Here is a 16,153-nt window from a genome sequence, read left to right as displayed (position 1 = left end):
AATTTTATAGTCATCAATAATGACAGAATAAATCACACTCTCACTTTGTGGGAAAATTAACGGATTAACTCATATGTAAGTCTACATTGTCCCACCTTAAGGGCAATGTCCAAGTAGAAACAAAGCAAGAACTAGGACCTCAAATGCGGGTACACGTTAGTACCCCCTTTTATCCTCCCTATCCTATTGTTAGGGCACAGTATTTTAGATGAAAACAGATTTGCAATCATTCTGGAAAGCAGGAGACAAAATCCACTGAGTTGAGATTTCTTCAAAGAAACAGGTCTTTTCAAAGAACTTGAGAATCCAAATTAAAAAGAACATTTCATTTCCATCATATACCTAAAAGTGAATTTTTATTAAAAGCAGATCACATCACTTCAGGAAATTCAGAAAACTATATCTAAATACACTGAATGCAAGATATTTCTCATCAATTTAGATTCTTATAGCCTCATAAAGATAAAATGCAGATGAATAGATCAGGTCTTCATTAAATTTTAGAATTAGCTTTTGGAATCCCACATATTGAACTGTGCAGCATCTGATTCCTGAGCATTGTGACAAAGCCATGAGCGGATAATGATAAAGTGCATCGTTGCCAGAAATAACACACAGTCTGCCTTTGGTTTGTGCTAATAAACTATAAAACAACTTAAACTCCAATTTTAATATTAGGAATCTATCTCATTGTTAGTAATCTGAAACTCTATGCTATCAGAATTTTCATGTGCATTCTTTGGTGAGCTTGAAATATAATTTTATATTTATCTTTCTAATATAAATCTCCGATTTATGGTTGGTCACTCTGACACTAAGCCAAAGCTCTAATTTATTTATTTCAAAAGAGACTGTTGGTTTGAATAACAAACATTCAATCGACTTAGACGCGGGGTGGCAGGCAGTACAGGCATCACCTGTTTACCTTTTATTGCCTTCTTCGAATTGGCTTTTCTGGGAACAAAACCAATAAGACATGCTGTTCCTTCATCTAGTTTTGACTCAGGTTATTTATTAGAAGGCATTTCCCCACCCCCACCCCATTCCAGCAAGGAGTGGCAGCAGGGTGGAGAATTCAGACTAGAAAGAGGCTTCTGACCTAATACTATCATAGGTTATTGCTCTACCAAGTCATGTAGGACTCCGCTGTCCTTAAGACTCTGGCTTGGACTGATAATTGTTTTTGATTCCAGGAGATGCTGCTGCTAACGCATTTGTAACATATAGGCCAACACTGTGCTAGGAATGGAATATACACTGTTTCAGTCTCTTTGAAACTTTGCGGATTTTCCCCCACCCTCCTCCCCTTGCTGTCTTGTTCGGTAATTGGCCTAGTAAAAGGCAGAAACAAGAATTTATTACACCTTGGGCAGTACTTAAAACAAACTTTATTCTCAGCAACAGCAGTTATGTCTACTTGCTGCTGTATATTTTGATATTTCATTTAAATACTTCGTCTGAATATATCCAAAGTCAAATTGCTAATCACTCAATTTCCCTGTTACTGTCCTGGTTCCCCAGGTGGCCTCTTATGATCCTCCATGTAAACACTGTATTTGGAAAGATACATAGATTAGCATCCCTAGAGCCACATGATAACCATCATTCTGTGAAAATAGCATGACTCAAAGATAAGTCTCTTAGTACTCTGCCAACAGGCTTTGGCATAATCTTGGAAATCACTTAGATTCTTTCTTCCTTCCTTCCTTTCTTTTTCTTTTTTCTTTTGTCTGCTATAATTTTTCCCGAGTGGAAATAGTCTCATATTTTGCAGAAGTTGTCCAGCTAGTGGTCGTGAATCCATCTTCCTGGGAACTACATTCATCAGTTCAACGTCCACACAGAAATCAGTGAAGTGAGTGTGAACCTGCTTGGCGTCTGCTTCTTGCATCTTAAGAAATTGCGATACAAATTCCTGAAATGGTTTATGCAGGAATTTTTATTCTTTAAATCTTCCAGTGTTAAAGCAACAAGAAAACATTTAGAATGTCCTTTGGTGGAATCTTATTACACTTGTTATATATGTAAACTGATACTTCTTTGATGCCAGCACGGTCGTTGCCCTTACAGAGAAATCTCTGTACAATGAAACGCAACAGAACAAAGGAGGACAAAATTAAATGTCAGTCTTTGTTGATCGGAATTAGATACGTTAACAGATTGTCTGGTAACACAAATTGGCAATAATACAAAAAATCTACATATTACAGTATTTCAAGAAAAATAACTTCATTTGAATACAAAAGGATAGATACACTTTCTTTTTTCTATAGCCACTCTTGTACAGTGGGTGTGAGCACACACTGCTGACTTAGTGCTGCTAGGATATACAAGGGTATGACTGGCTTGCGCTTGGGAAGGGGGGCTTTTACACATGTGCATCACTAACATCAGACAAAGAAATCTTTCAACCAACAGGGGTTACAGAGCAACGTTCACTAAAGCACAGGTCGGGAGGGGTTCAGGGACTGAAGCAGGCCAATATGGCAGCTTTTAACAGGTTTCCGTATACCCACAGTGCACCTGACAGCAAAGAACGTTCATTTGGTTGGTCCACACAGGGCAGAGCTGTACTAGGATGCACCACGTTAGAGTAGCAAGTGTTTTTAGGTTGGTTGATTTGTTTGCTTGTTTGTTTTTGCTGTCTTTCCTGGTGGGGGCAGGGTGGGGCTGTCAAAGCCTTTCCAATGCACAAAAAGCTCCTCAGCTGGCGATGTGATTTGCAGCCAGAATACCAACAGCTGCAACGCCTCTGTAGTCAGGAATTAAGAGTCTTGACTCCGATGTGTCGTCCCCGTCTGATAAATATGGCTTAGTTCAGTTAGGCCTCCTTCGTTGGTACACTGTGTTGGAGGGGGTGTGGGTGTGTTTTCGACGTTAGTAACAAGTGCTTGCGTTGTGTTTGTTTTCCCACGGTACAGGCCTGTCCGATGGCTGGATGCAGCGCCTAAAAGGCCCAGGGGCTGGCTGTCCCCAGCAGCGCGGTGAGCAGCAGCAGCGCCGGGGAGCCCTGCGGGGGCGCCGCCTGGCCCGAGTCCGAGCCGCAGCTGCCCGCCTCCTCGCACCGCAGCTTCTCGCAGAGGATGCCGGTGTACGCGGCCGGGCACAGGCAGCGCACGTTGTTGTGGCACGTCCCTCCGTTCTGGCAGTGCAGGAGCTCGTTGTCGCAGACATTCGCTGCAGAATGGGATGGGGTGGGGGTGCGGGAAGAAGAAGCAGAATCAATTTAAGTTCATCGGGTGCATCATGTTTGCAGCTGTATAAAACATCTCTATCGATCCTGCTATCTTGGGTACCCCCCTCCCCGCCGCAAACCGAGCAAGTGACTCCGATTCCCAAACAAATGCTGCCTTTGTTTTGATCATATTAGTCATTTTTCATATAGATTTTTGCTGCAATCTTGGATATTAGCATTGCCCCTTTCGGGCTATCCAATACAAAAGTAATGCAGTACTCCTGCGTTGGCAGTTATCTTCTCTTCGTGGACCTGGGACCTGTTGTGACCTCCTGGGCCTTTAAAAGACAAGTGCCTGATACAAGAGTGCAGAGCTCTGAAGCCAAATGAGTGGTATTTAAAATGCAAAGCAGTTTTGCTAAAATGACCCAGAATCTTCAAGGGGCAGGCCATTCTCCCTGCGTGTGGCTCCCAGCAGCTGTGTACATGCAGACAGAGCCCAAGGGACAGGCGGGGATGAGCAGCGGGGAGGAGGGGAAAGGAGGCTCCGGGCATGCAGCAGCCAGATGGGAAGAGGCAAGGCTTGGTTCACAGGAGGCGTGTGAGGAAGAGCAGTCACGTTTGTCCTGACAGCCGATCAGGACTTTTATTGTCTTGTAAATACAGGAAGCAGAGCCCAAGGTTACCTTGATTTCTGGGACGGTGATAAATGTAATGGTGAAACCCTGATTTCCAAAACTTCATTATGTCCATCAATTAATAGGATCAGTTTGAATAAATCAAGACGAGCAACTCGAGACTAGAATTCACCCACAGCCTTTGTCATGTAACTTTCAGGTCTGAGAATTTCTGTGTCTTCACGATTCTGGTTAATCTCATTAATTCCATGTCTCTTATCCTTTTAGGTAATCAGGGTTTCACTGATTTAGCAGAATGTTAAATAGAACCCAGGGAAATTAACACAACAAAGAATAAAAGAGCGAAGAACACTTCTCAACAACAAATGCTGCTTAAGCATTTCACTTAAAGACCCCTCTAGAGTGTGGGGAGGGTGAGGGTAGGGGACAGAGCAGAAAAAGTAGCTTTTACAAAATATAACTTTTTATTTAAAAATGAGATTGTCAAATTTTGTAGATATGTTACATAAATTAAACACTTCAGCAGACATACTCGTATACACATTTAATGTTACTATTAAGGGAATACTAATTTTAAATGACTGCCACCCTCCAAGCAGTAAGTCTATACTGAATGTTGCTTTGTCTTTTAATAGCATTCAGTAATAGTGTCAAGAGAAGCTTTTTACCCACAAACATGTTAATATTCAATGTGCAAATGGGCTGAACAAACATGGGGTAGATATTCACAGAACTAACAACAAAATGCCCTAAACAGAGGCCTGTTGGACTACCTTCTTCAACATTCCTTTGGTGACCTCCAAGGCAGTTACACATAGAGTGTAGGCTTAACTTGCAAATGTATCCACATTTGCTATCGATAAATTCAGCAGTGACTGGTAAGGGTCCAAAATCGTTCAGGCTCAAAATACTGATATACAAAACAGTGTTCCATGGGTTCTAATTATTATATAAGTTACTTCTTATTGGATGGCTAAGAAATCATAAGCACCAGACTCAGATTGTAGTATTTTATGAATTATGGTTGTAAAGGTCAAGCTCTGTAGCTCTGTGGTTGGCCTAATGGAAAGCATACATAGAGTTTCAGGATTTTGTTTTGCTTACACTTGAAGAAATATCTGTTTAATTGGGGCAATATGGAATAAACAGACCCAAATAACTATTTCCAGCATTTCTTGTCTGGCCGCAGAGTGCTGAATGGGATATTTCCTTTCATTTGGGCACTAGAGGTAGGAAATATCTGTTCCATCAATATCGATAATTGCTTGCCTTGAATAATTGAGAAGAAATCAATAGTTAATTAAATATCACTCCCCCTTTTAAAAAAAGCTATTTTTCTTCTACTTGGACCTGAATATAAATCAGTTGTTGAACAGGGGTTTCTTCTTTTTATTTTTTTTAGAAGCTGGTGATTAAGTTAAAATTCAATATCTTTCCTACATTTAAATAATCTACTAGTTGATTTTGATGGTCATGAGAAATTTAATGCATACATAAGGAACTCATGTGGCCCAGGATTAATCATTTCATGGATTGGAGGAATATATTTCCTGTAAGATACAAACAGAAAATATGAAACCTAGAATATATTTAATTACTTTAGAATCTACTATAAGACACATTGCATTAGATATCTTGATTGTGTTATTCCCATTAAAATTCAACAAATGCTGAATTTTATAATGCGAACTATTTGTTGGAATCAGATGCTAGAAGCACATTTAAACCTCACTATAGATCTCATCTGATTTTTATAACCTCATGCTCCATGTTCATATCATTTTGTACCAAAATTCTGTCAGTTAATGAACAAACTAGGTGGATAAAAATCATAGAGTTCTTCTTCAGCATATAAATCCTTGTACTAAACATAGTTAAGAAATGCAAAGAAACATAAAGCGTGATGTCTGCTTTTATGAAGTTCAAATGTGGTTGGGAGGATAAACTATAGAAGTGGTCTAATGTTAGTTTAATTAAAATGCCCTTGTTGCTTTCATCCAGCTCAACCAACATCCTTTTTGTGTCAGGCTTGCTGCTAGAACTTGTGGATGTAGCTCTAACTGCCCTAAAGGAACTCACAGTTTGGTGGAAAATAAACACACATATGTAGAAATATTATGGTGCGATACAAAAAGACTACATAGGAAGTATTTGCAAACTGCTAGTGAAACTCAAATGCGGATGGAAACAATTGCTTTGAGGAAGATTGGGAATGATCTTAGCAAAGACACTGTTTCTGAGTAAAGGTCGCATCAGGCAGAATTGGTAGAGAGAACATTACGGATGGGGCAGCTGTATGAGTAAAGGCAAGGTGATGTAAGATACAAGTGTTGCTTGTTAAGCAGTTGTCCCAAACTTTACGTCTGCCCTTCTGATGTTGAAGCCAGCATCCTGACAGAAGTCATCTGCCAATTCCACCAACAAGGGGCCCTGGAGGGAGCAAAGAAGGAAGGATGAATGAAGAAATTCCCTCGTTTCTGATGGATGGCTTTCCTCCTTGTTCTGCCTCAGCAATAGACTTTATCCCTACAGCAGCATTTGGTTCCAGTGCTCAGCTTGATTCAGAACCAGCTTCCTTTCACCCATGAATGTTCCTGCACCAGCCAGGCAAGATCCTTTCCCTAGTGGCTCGAGCCTCACCTCCTATCACAGAGATACCAGGTGGTAGCTAGGCATTATCCCTCCTCAGAGGTACAGATCTCAGACCTATGAAGTCTCTTGGTCCACACTCTTAGTTCCTGAAAACCCTATTCTCCTTCCTGTCACTCTCCATCCCCAGAGTAGTAGCTGCTACCTAGATGAGTAGTTATTATCCCAGTGTTTCCTCAGTGTCCTCTTTTCATTGCTAAATTCTCAAACAGCTGTTTACCCATTTCCTGACATTAGTTTTCTTTTTTTTTCCGGTACTGGGAATCGAACTCATGACCTTATGCTTGCCAGGCAGGCGCTATGTCACTGAGCTAAATCCCCAGCCCCCTGACATTAGTTTTCTCTGTTGAAAAAACGAGCAAGGTTTCAGTTTTCTGACAGGGAGCCTACCTTAGAGACACGTAGACGATATTAGTGAATGAAGAATGGGCTATGGCTGCAACGCATGGGGCAAATGGAGGCCAGAATGGTAGGTGGCATCCTGGCTGTGAATATGTTTTGTAAAACACCACAGGGTTTGCATCCCAGGCAATGGGAAGTTGTCAAAGATACATAAGCACCAAGTTTCAAAGGGAAAAGAAAGGTGAAGCTAGACCAGAGAAGGGTCGGGCAGGGGCAAGGAATCTAGGCTCCTTCACGGAGTGAACTGGGGCTGGGTTAGAGCAATATGGAGAGAACGTATTTAGAGATGGCTTATGTGAAAGGCGCAAGTAAGGGAATTTCCAAGGTTCCTATGTTGGGCATGTGGATGCATAATGAATTTATTAAGAAAAGGAGATAGTAGGAAGAGTTTGGTCAGGGAAGACAACATTTTTTTGGACCAACTGACTTTGAGGAATCTGTAGGTTCCTCAGGTGTTTTCTATTAGAAAGACCACTTATGTTTCAGGTGATAGTTCATCCTGGAGACAGAGATTTGGATGGTCATTATTATGGAACTGAAGCAGAGAGGAAAGCGTTGTGCTTGGAGAATATAGAACAGGTACAAGTGAGAACTGCAGCTAGAACTCTGGAAAACACTTAACAGCATTTAAACCACAGATAGAGAAAGCAAGACTATGAGAATGGTAGTAAAAAATTCCAAGGAACTACAGTGATCACACAAAAGTCTGAAATTAATCACAGATGTCTCCTGCTGTGGATGACTATCTAGGAATTATGGACAGACCAGAAGAGGAAAAAGGCCACTTCGAGTTGGACAGAGACAATATGCAAAATTAGTACTGTATATTCTTGATTAAACTGGCAGAAAGGGTTTGGGGACTATTAGGAAAAGAATTTAAAAAATTCAAAGAATTAACATTTACTGAGGGTCTCTCAGTGTCATTTTAAAGAAGTAGTTCTCGGTAGTGGATGGTTTTGCCTGTCAGGGAAGAGCAGACGATATCTGGGGAGGGATTTGGTTGGTACCAGTGTGGAGGGAGGGCCTGCTACTGGGCCTCATGGGTTGAGGGCAGGGATGTCACCAGACACCCTGCAGTGTATGGGGACGACGAGCCCTGACAATAAAACTGCCCCTCAGTTGGCGTTAGAGGTAAAACCATGAGGTTTGGGATCAGGGCGCAGCCATCATGAAGAGGAGCAGCTCTCCCTGACGTATTTTGGGAAAAGAGAATAAAGACGTCTTGACAGATCTATACTGGAGAGAGGGAGATTTTCGAATGCAGAACCATGGAAGTTAGAGGGGTCGTAAAGACTACGGGTGGAATATTAGAGTAAATTTTCTTCTTGCAATAAGTACAGAAGACTGGGATCCGAGACAGGCCCATTAGCACAGCTCACAGTGGGGAGATAAGAGGAGGGCCCTCAGAAGGGTCCTTATATAATTTGTTCTTTCTTTCATTGAAATATGAATACAAGAGCTTGCAGAACACTTCAAAATCCATAAAGATGGGGTGTAAAATGACATCAGTTTAAGGTAGAACTAGAGCTATGTCCGGCTGTCCTGATTGACAGAGTACTGCCCGCACATGGATAGAAAGGGTCAGGAGAAACGGAGTCAGTGGTGTCGCACCGTGCAGCATTCTGTGCCCCTCAAGAGCTAACTTTCTCTACTTCCAGGTACAGGGGCTCGTTCTGCAGAATCTCAGTAGGTTTCCAGTTGTCTTCATTTACTGCTCTTCTCCCACGCCACACTGTGATGGGGCAGAGGTCTTTGCTGATAGCATTAAACATGGCGTCTTCTCATGCGGTACCATATTATAACACAGCCCCAAGTACAAATTCTCTCATACAGAAAATAAAACCAGAAATGTCAAAGGTCTAGGTTGGGAAGGAAAAATCTGTTGGCATAGGTAATGTCATGTCCTTTTCTCTCTGTCATCTAGGGTACTGCTGTTATTTAGATGTTTGTCTCCAAAGCTTATAATTGAAGTTGAGTTGCCATTATGATAATACAAAGAAGTGGAATGTTTAAGAGGTATTCTCATGAACTAACTAATGGCAGAATTAAGGTTCAACACCCTCACCTGCTCTGTCTCCCTTTCCATGATGTTATGACCCTTGCCATGTTATCACATAACAAAAAACACAGCCATATCCTGATCCTTTTATCACGGACTTCTCAGCCTCCAGAGCTGTGAGCCCATAAAAATACATATTCATTGTAAATGACTCAGTCTGTGATATTCAGCTATGGCAGCACAAAATGAACTCAGACAGAAATATAGCTATTTAATCATGACATTCTTTTGCACTCAACTCCAAATTCTTCTCGATACAAGCTGCCAGGCATCCACCACCAGTTGATAGAACTGGCATAAGGATAAACAGCCATTTACAATCTTGGCATAATCTCCATTTCCTACTGCATTTCACTATAGATTAAGGATCCAACTTTGAATTTCAACTCAACATGCAGCTTTCAGTTATTACTCTTTAGTTGGTGCCTTCTATGTGGATTGGTCTCTGAGGATGGTGAAATCCTTTTGTGGTCTATTCTATTTTACTCTGTCTTTATTGTTATTGACAGTATAAGAGTGTCTCATCTCAGTAAATAGGAAGATTTGTTTTTCAATCACTTATATAATGCTTAATCCAGTATAGGGTACAAATAGTCATTGGCTAGATACTATGATTTTTTCTTATGGTACAGTATGATCTCTAGATATAGTAAAACCTAATGCTATTTTGGTAATATCTTGACTATATGCTAATGAATTCCTTTTACTATTGATAAAAAACATTTATTCATGGTGTGTTCAATACCACATCATACAGCCTGCAGCCCCCCAATGTTGCAGTAGCACGAATGCTTTCAAATGAGGTGACCAACATAATCTGTGGATGTTGACAGATGAGGTTAATGTAAGATTAGATGCAGAGTTATGTCACCAAAAGATAAAGTGGGGAATCTTCATAGAAAGGCTGAAGTCAGCAATGTGTTATAATAGCTCTGATCACAGCTTCAGTAAGCAATCGCTGATAGTAGTCAAATAAGCTCTCACAATTGCCATGGATTTACAAAAACACTCAGAATATCCACAGTGAAAAAATAGGAACGGGCAGTACTACTTTCTCTTATTGCTATTTATTTTTCTTATAACGTGGGTGAAGAGAGTCATAGGGATGTAGCTAAATTATTTAATTCTTTTGTGTGTGTGTGCGTGTGCTGTGTGTGTGTTTCTTGATTGCCACATTCATCTGCTCTTCCCAAACTATATTGGCAAAGGTGAGTTATGAAACTTTGGTTCATCTTCCCTCTGTTAGTCATTTCTGGAAGGAACAGAGCTGTAGACCTGGAGATGGATTCCATGTATTCAAAGAGGACATCAGCCAAGACTGAGTTTTGCTACTTGTTCTATTCTTTCTCTTTTATAGCCAGAAAGGTCACTTGTTCCCACACAGCCAATATGATCCATCACATTACCAAAGGGAAGTTTTCTTTTCTCTGTTTGTGTTTTGTTCAAAGTCATGTTTTAGCTCTCCCTGTCAGTGAGCTGCTATGCTCGAGCAATACCGGGTCTGTATTTATAGACTTGAAAGTTTCTCTTTTTGGCTTTGTCTCCTGCACTTCAAGGAATCAATGCAAAGTGTTTTCATGACAGCTTCCTTGATGATTGTATTAATAAAGTGACCTCTACCTCCACCACCTGGAGCAAGCTCAGGATAGCTGAGGGAAAGATGTTCCAAATTATTCCAGTCCTTTGCAAAGAAACGTCAAAGAGTGAATAACCTCCACCACACAGGCTAATAACAAAGGTATGTGTGCTACATTCAGGTCTGAGGTAGGCATTTGAGAACTGATGGCAGGGAGCTGAAGAACTGTGATTATGACCCATTTGTACAGCCTTTGTGGATGTTTTTCTAAGTTGTGAAAGGTGAGATGTAAAACTGAACCTACAGGTTAGATCCTGGGTAGTGAAAAAACTTTATAGACTATAATCTAATGCTCTCTCTCTCTCTCTCTCTCTCTCTCTCTCTGGCCCACAAATTGCATTTCTCCCTCTTTGTCTCATGTCTGGCCTTAAGAAGTAGAATTATGCAGTTGAAAAAGCATTGGTTAAGACCGTGAAACCTGAGTTTTAGTTCCGGCTCATCATCAATTCACTATAAGGCCTTGAATTGGTCATGAAAATACTTAATGACATCTACCCATCCATCCATCTCTCCTTTAACCAGGCACTGCTCTTATGGGCAAATAGTAATGAACCAGACCAGCAGGGTAGCTGCACCTACGGAATTTGTAATTTGGTGACAACTGTAACATTAGAGAAAGTGTCTGCAGTAGTTGTTTCTAAAGTCCTCTTGAGATTTATTATTCGCATAAATATTTTGATAGAAAGCTTATCATTTTAAAGGCAAAGAATTAGGAAATCCCACCTCATTTTGATCAAATGTCTAATGCTCTTGGACGTCTGCAATATTAGGAATTGTTGTTCTGTTTGACCTATCTTTCTTATCTGTGCTCCATGGAACAGGACAGATTTTCCACTCCTATGTACTGAAAAGATGAGGTGATAGAAGAGAATTAGGTTGAGTTCTTGTATCCAAGTCCTATCGCTGTGGCTAGTGGGTTGCATGACCTTGGGGAAACCATTTAACCTTTTTGTGTCCTTCTTTCCACACTTCTAAAGCAGAGATAATAGCACTTGTCCTATTTACCCACCTCACAGTTGGGATCCTTGGGGTGAATTATGTGGAGGAGCTCTAAAAAATATAAAACGTGACCTAAGTATTCTTCAGTTTCTTTGTCAGTCTTCCTAACGTTATAAGCTCAGGATGGAAGACTGAGTGCTAATTTCTTTCTCTGCCAGATAATGAATTCATCACTACTTATCCAGTCCAAGGCACTTCAAGTGAGAAAGAAAGCCAGTGTCTTCCCTTGGAAGCCGCGTCTGTGTATGTTCCACAGGGATGAAGCTTGAGAGAGTTTGGGGTCAAAGTGTGCAGCCCTTGAAGGTTTGTATTCCACTGCTGTGTATTTCGCAAAGCCTTGCAAGGTTATTTTGGAGTAGCGGCACCCATTTTCTCAGATTTGACTTTTATATTTTCATTCGCTGTGTGCACTCTTGCATCAGTCTGAGTGCATGCATAGGAGCAAGAAGGTGCTAAGTGGAGGACCACCCGTGGAAACACCCTGGAATTTTTGCTGTCAGCCTGTGCTCCTAACTGAGTTTGGATGCCTCTGGAGACAGCGGTACTCGTAGTATGATGCCCCTGTGACAGTGTGTAGTCTACATGGTTTTGGTGGAACAAAGTCAAAGAGCAGCATTGCAGGGGCTGCTGGGAGCAGTGCTGAAGAAGCTACCAGCTGAGTGGTCAGACAGGTCCACATAATCAAGTGCAGTAGCAGTCATTCTGTCCTTATTCATCCAATATCAAAGCACCCATTCTGGGATACTTCCACCTGTCTAACCAAGGTAACACTGTATACAACATGGTAAAGAGCAACCTCTGTTCAGTTTGAAGGTGCCATGTCTACATTCTGCAGTATTCCAGCTGGTGGAAAAGTGACAGATTTGGGAGCAAGAGGCACTGACCAGCCCTTCCAGGTTTTGCCTTTTGCAACAGGAAAAAACAATAACCTTTGCTAATGCTGAGAAAGAATTAATTCATCGAGAATCTTACAAGCCGAAGGCTGGGCACCTTTCCCAAAGCAATCATTAATGATGTATTGAAATCCTATTTAGGTCAACACCTTCAGACGAGACATGGGCAAGTGCTCATAAAAATGGTGCTGAGAAATCACAGATTTTCTAATTGGGTATCAGAAGAGGCCTTGTCTAGTTTAATCAAAAGGTGCCACCTCTACTCTCAGCTGAAGGTGAAAGACAGTGGTGGTCCTGAGAAGGCAAATTCAGGCACACTCACAACACACGTGAAGGCATTGTTTTCAGCTATATGACATTACGTCAGGAGAAAAAGCAGACGCAAGGTGGCCAAGTGTTTATCGCCTATAATCCCCCGGTACAGAGATGTGTCTCTACCAATACAATGTGAACCTTAGCAAAAATACTGCAGTGACTTGTAATAAAATGAGACAAGTATTTATCTCTGGGTGCTAAGAATACAGTTGACTTTAGTAATTTAAATTTTTACCTTCATAATTTTTACTCTTCCCAAATTTTCTACAATAAATAAATAGTCCCTTGAAGCTAGTAAGAATATTAGTGAAAAAGATTAATGATTCTTGGGGAAACACATTTCTTTTATTGAAATGATAAAGGTAATTTAGTTCCAAAATGAAGCATGCCCTTACATTTAGCAAAATTTTAGTATTTGTGCTATACACATTTGCAATAAAGTTACCATTGATCTTAAATGCCCAAAAAATAATCTTGAAGAAGGCATGAGTTCCTTCCTATATGATCCTATAATTATAAGGGTCCTGGATATTAGTTCCTTGCCTTGCCAAAGTCTACACGGCCTCAGGTGTGGATGGACCCAGGAGAGATTCATGAGTCAAACGGATCTACGGAATGATGGCGCTTTTGTTGGTAACTAATGCAGACTAATGCAGAGTGAGTGGACATTTTTACATTTGACTATCAAGTCACAATGGTGACTGTGACTGAATTTCTCTCCACCTTTCCAGTAGAGGGGATCAAATTCATATTTAAACTAACTTGAAGAAAACCTATTCCATGGGACTTAAGCTTGTGGGGGACTCTAGCCGGCTCTCCTTTTATATTTGTTACCTATTCACTGTGGTTATTATCATTAGTATGCAGTACCATCCCTGCCTCTGAATAGATGCTCAATAAATATTAAATAAGTATTATTTTAATATTACACAAGTAAAGAAATTTTGTCATTTTTCCCCTGCTTCTTTCAGATGAGATTGGGTGCGTTCAGGGTGGTATGGCCATAGACTCCCTGCTTCTTTCAGAATTCTGGATATATCTATTACTAGTAAATAGCTAGCTAGATACCAGGTTAGCTAATTAGATAGATGTAGTACAGGAAAATGAATAGAGCCTGATACATATGGATATAAAGCTTATATATTGGAGAACAGGACATGGAAGGAATTTTCCCTTGAAGACTGCATTTTAGCCACTGGGAAGTAACAGGCAAGGTTATATGCTAAGCCAGGGAGGTAGGCACCAGGAGGTACCTTGAAGGAAGGTGTAAAATATTTGGGAAATGCGAGAGGAACTCAGAAAAAAAATTGAAAAAATTGCTGAGCAGCTTTGACTCTAGCTCAGGTTGGATATCTTGATTTGTCAGAGATTCCTATACGTGACTTTCTTTTTCAAAGGGAAAACATTCTTACAAAGAGAATGAGGTCTTATGTTAGGGTTTCTTCCTTCAAGGATACAATGGGTATCTGGGGAAGGGATGGAGTTGGGACGCAGAAGCAAAGATGATCGGTATTTTGAGATGAGACATCAGAAGCTTACCTTTCATCTGTAACTAGGCAGAGTGTACAGCTGTTATTATAATCGGGGCACCATGAGTAATATGAAGGTGAAAAAAATGTGGCCCTGAGACCCTGAACAAACTCCGTGATCTGTTTTTCCTTTTCTTTCCTTTTTAATTGGGAAAATGCCTAGTTAAGTTTGGAACGCAGGCTAAGGGGACATTCAGGTGGAGCTGTCCCATAGGAGGGTGAGCGGGAGGTACAGCAGCTTTAAGTGAAGGACATCGAGGGCTGCAAGCAAGAGGATTGGTGCTCTTTGAAATGACGTCGGGATTGCGAAAGAATCTATATTGGCCCATACTGTGCCAAAGTCAAATTTGTAAAACACTCCACATTCTGGCTAGGAGGCAGAGCAATACCACAGGCCTTTGATATTCCGCATTAAGAAATGCAAGTGTCTGTGGCTGAAAGGAGATAATTGTGTCATTAATTCCAATGTGTGCGGGTTTTTTTTTCTAAAGACAGAATTTCAATGCCTTTGAGCACTTTGTAAAGCTAAAATACAATTTGAGGTTCCCGTTTGTCAAGCTATAGCCAAATGTCTCCTCAGAGACTTAATTTTTCCTATATATACTTGGCAGGAGTGTTCTAAATATGGTCTAAGCCCTCTTAGGATTTTTAAACAGCAGGGATATTTAAGTATGAAAAACAGCTCCTAAAATCACACAGCGGTAACTTTCCTTAATGATTTTTTTCCCTGGGAATCACCGTAATTCACTCTCGTCTACCCTGGCCTTACTGTCACCATAACCAGCTCCTGACAATGTCAAAGCAAGTCTTGGGAGGTGATTTTTATAATGTCAGGATGAAACAAAGCCATTTCCCTCTTAATACCAATGTCAAGGCAAAATGAATGGGTGTCAATAAATTCAAGGTGAGGAAAACAACATTATGGAATCCAGAGAATGTGCAAAATGATGACAGGGGTCATTTAGGGATGCCAGGCTCCAGGGAAAAATGATTGCTAATTTTTAAAAGTGTATTTGCTACGGTACTGGGAACCAAATATAAGAATTTTTCTAAGATACATTAGTGGGGTTAAGGAAGGGCAAAGTTACAATTATAAAATGAGTCATTAGCAGACCTTTCCAATAAAGTCAGTGCTGACCACTGCAACTCACGCTGCCCCTCCTCATTTACAAATTCCTGGGCATTCAAAATGCGAACGGCAAATTGTGTTGCTTTGCTGTTATGGTATCCAAAAGTCCTGCTTCAAATACTGTCATCACCACTCTGTGTTCTGCAATCTGGATCTCTGAGCTTTCCATTTTAATCTGCAAAAGAGGGCATTTCACTGGCCTGTTGTGAACAGGAGAAATCTTCCAGCACAACGATTATTATTAAGTGCTCTGTAAATGCCAGGGAATGCTCCAAGTCCTAAATAAAAAGATAGACTGCAATAGTCACAGAAAGTGTTATTATTACAGGTTCGCGTGCTTATGTCTTATTAGATAATGCAACTTCACACAGTAGTATGTACTGCCTTCTACTTCACACTTATCATTAATAATTTCTAACCTCATTCTTTACAACTGTCAGTTTGAGAAAAAAGTCTTTTATTCCTACAATTCCTTTGATGAAAAACAACTCCTTATTTCTTAAAGATTATTTTTCTTTAACCATGAAAAAACAGCAAAAGCCCTTATTTAAGAGAAAGTTTATGGCAGGTTAAACAAGTTCATGAGTATTGTTAACTAATTCTGTTCTACGTAACTCTTACTAAAACTGAATTTCAAACATGAAGCAGAAGTGAGCGGTAAGTACAGCCCTTCTGTGACACCCAAAGGGACTTTTTCTTAATTGGGAACACATGCACCAGTGAGTGATC

At 40.6% G+C, this 16,153-nt stretch overlaps 1 protein-coding gene across 4 annotated transcripts in view; it reads right to left on the bottom strand.

The window, feature by feature from the left end:
* Positions 1-328: 328 nt before the first annotated feature.
* Ntng1 (netrin G1) overlaps positions 329-16,153 on the bottom strand; it is a 323,535-nt gene continuing 307,710 nt past the window's right edge. For all 4 annotated transcript variants that reach the window (XM_005388823.1, XM_005388824.1, XM_005388820.1 and 1 more), the window contains one exon: positions 329-3,177. In XM_005388823.1, the coding sequence (XP_005388880.1) occupies positions 2,948-3,177 (230 nt within the window). In that variant the 3' untranslated portion in view covers positions 329-2,947. The remainder of the gene's footprint in view (positions 3,178-16,153) is intronic.

The sequence above is a fragment of the Chinchilla lanigera genome, unplaced genomic scaffold, assembly GCF_000276665.1.
Source record: "Chinchilla lanigera isolate Chin_1 unplaced genomic scaffold, ChiLan1.0 scaffold00034, whole genome shotgun sequence".
In the NCBI taxonomy this organism is placed as follows: Eukaryota; Metazoa; Chordata; class Mammalia; order Rodentia; family Chinchillidae; genus Chinchilla; species Chinchilla lanigera.
The sequence above is the reverse complement of the archived record's forward strand: the minus strand, read 5'-3'. Positions and strand labels throughout refer to the sequence as shown.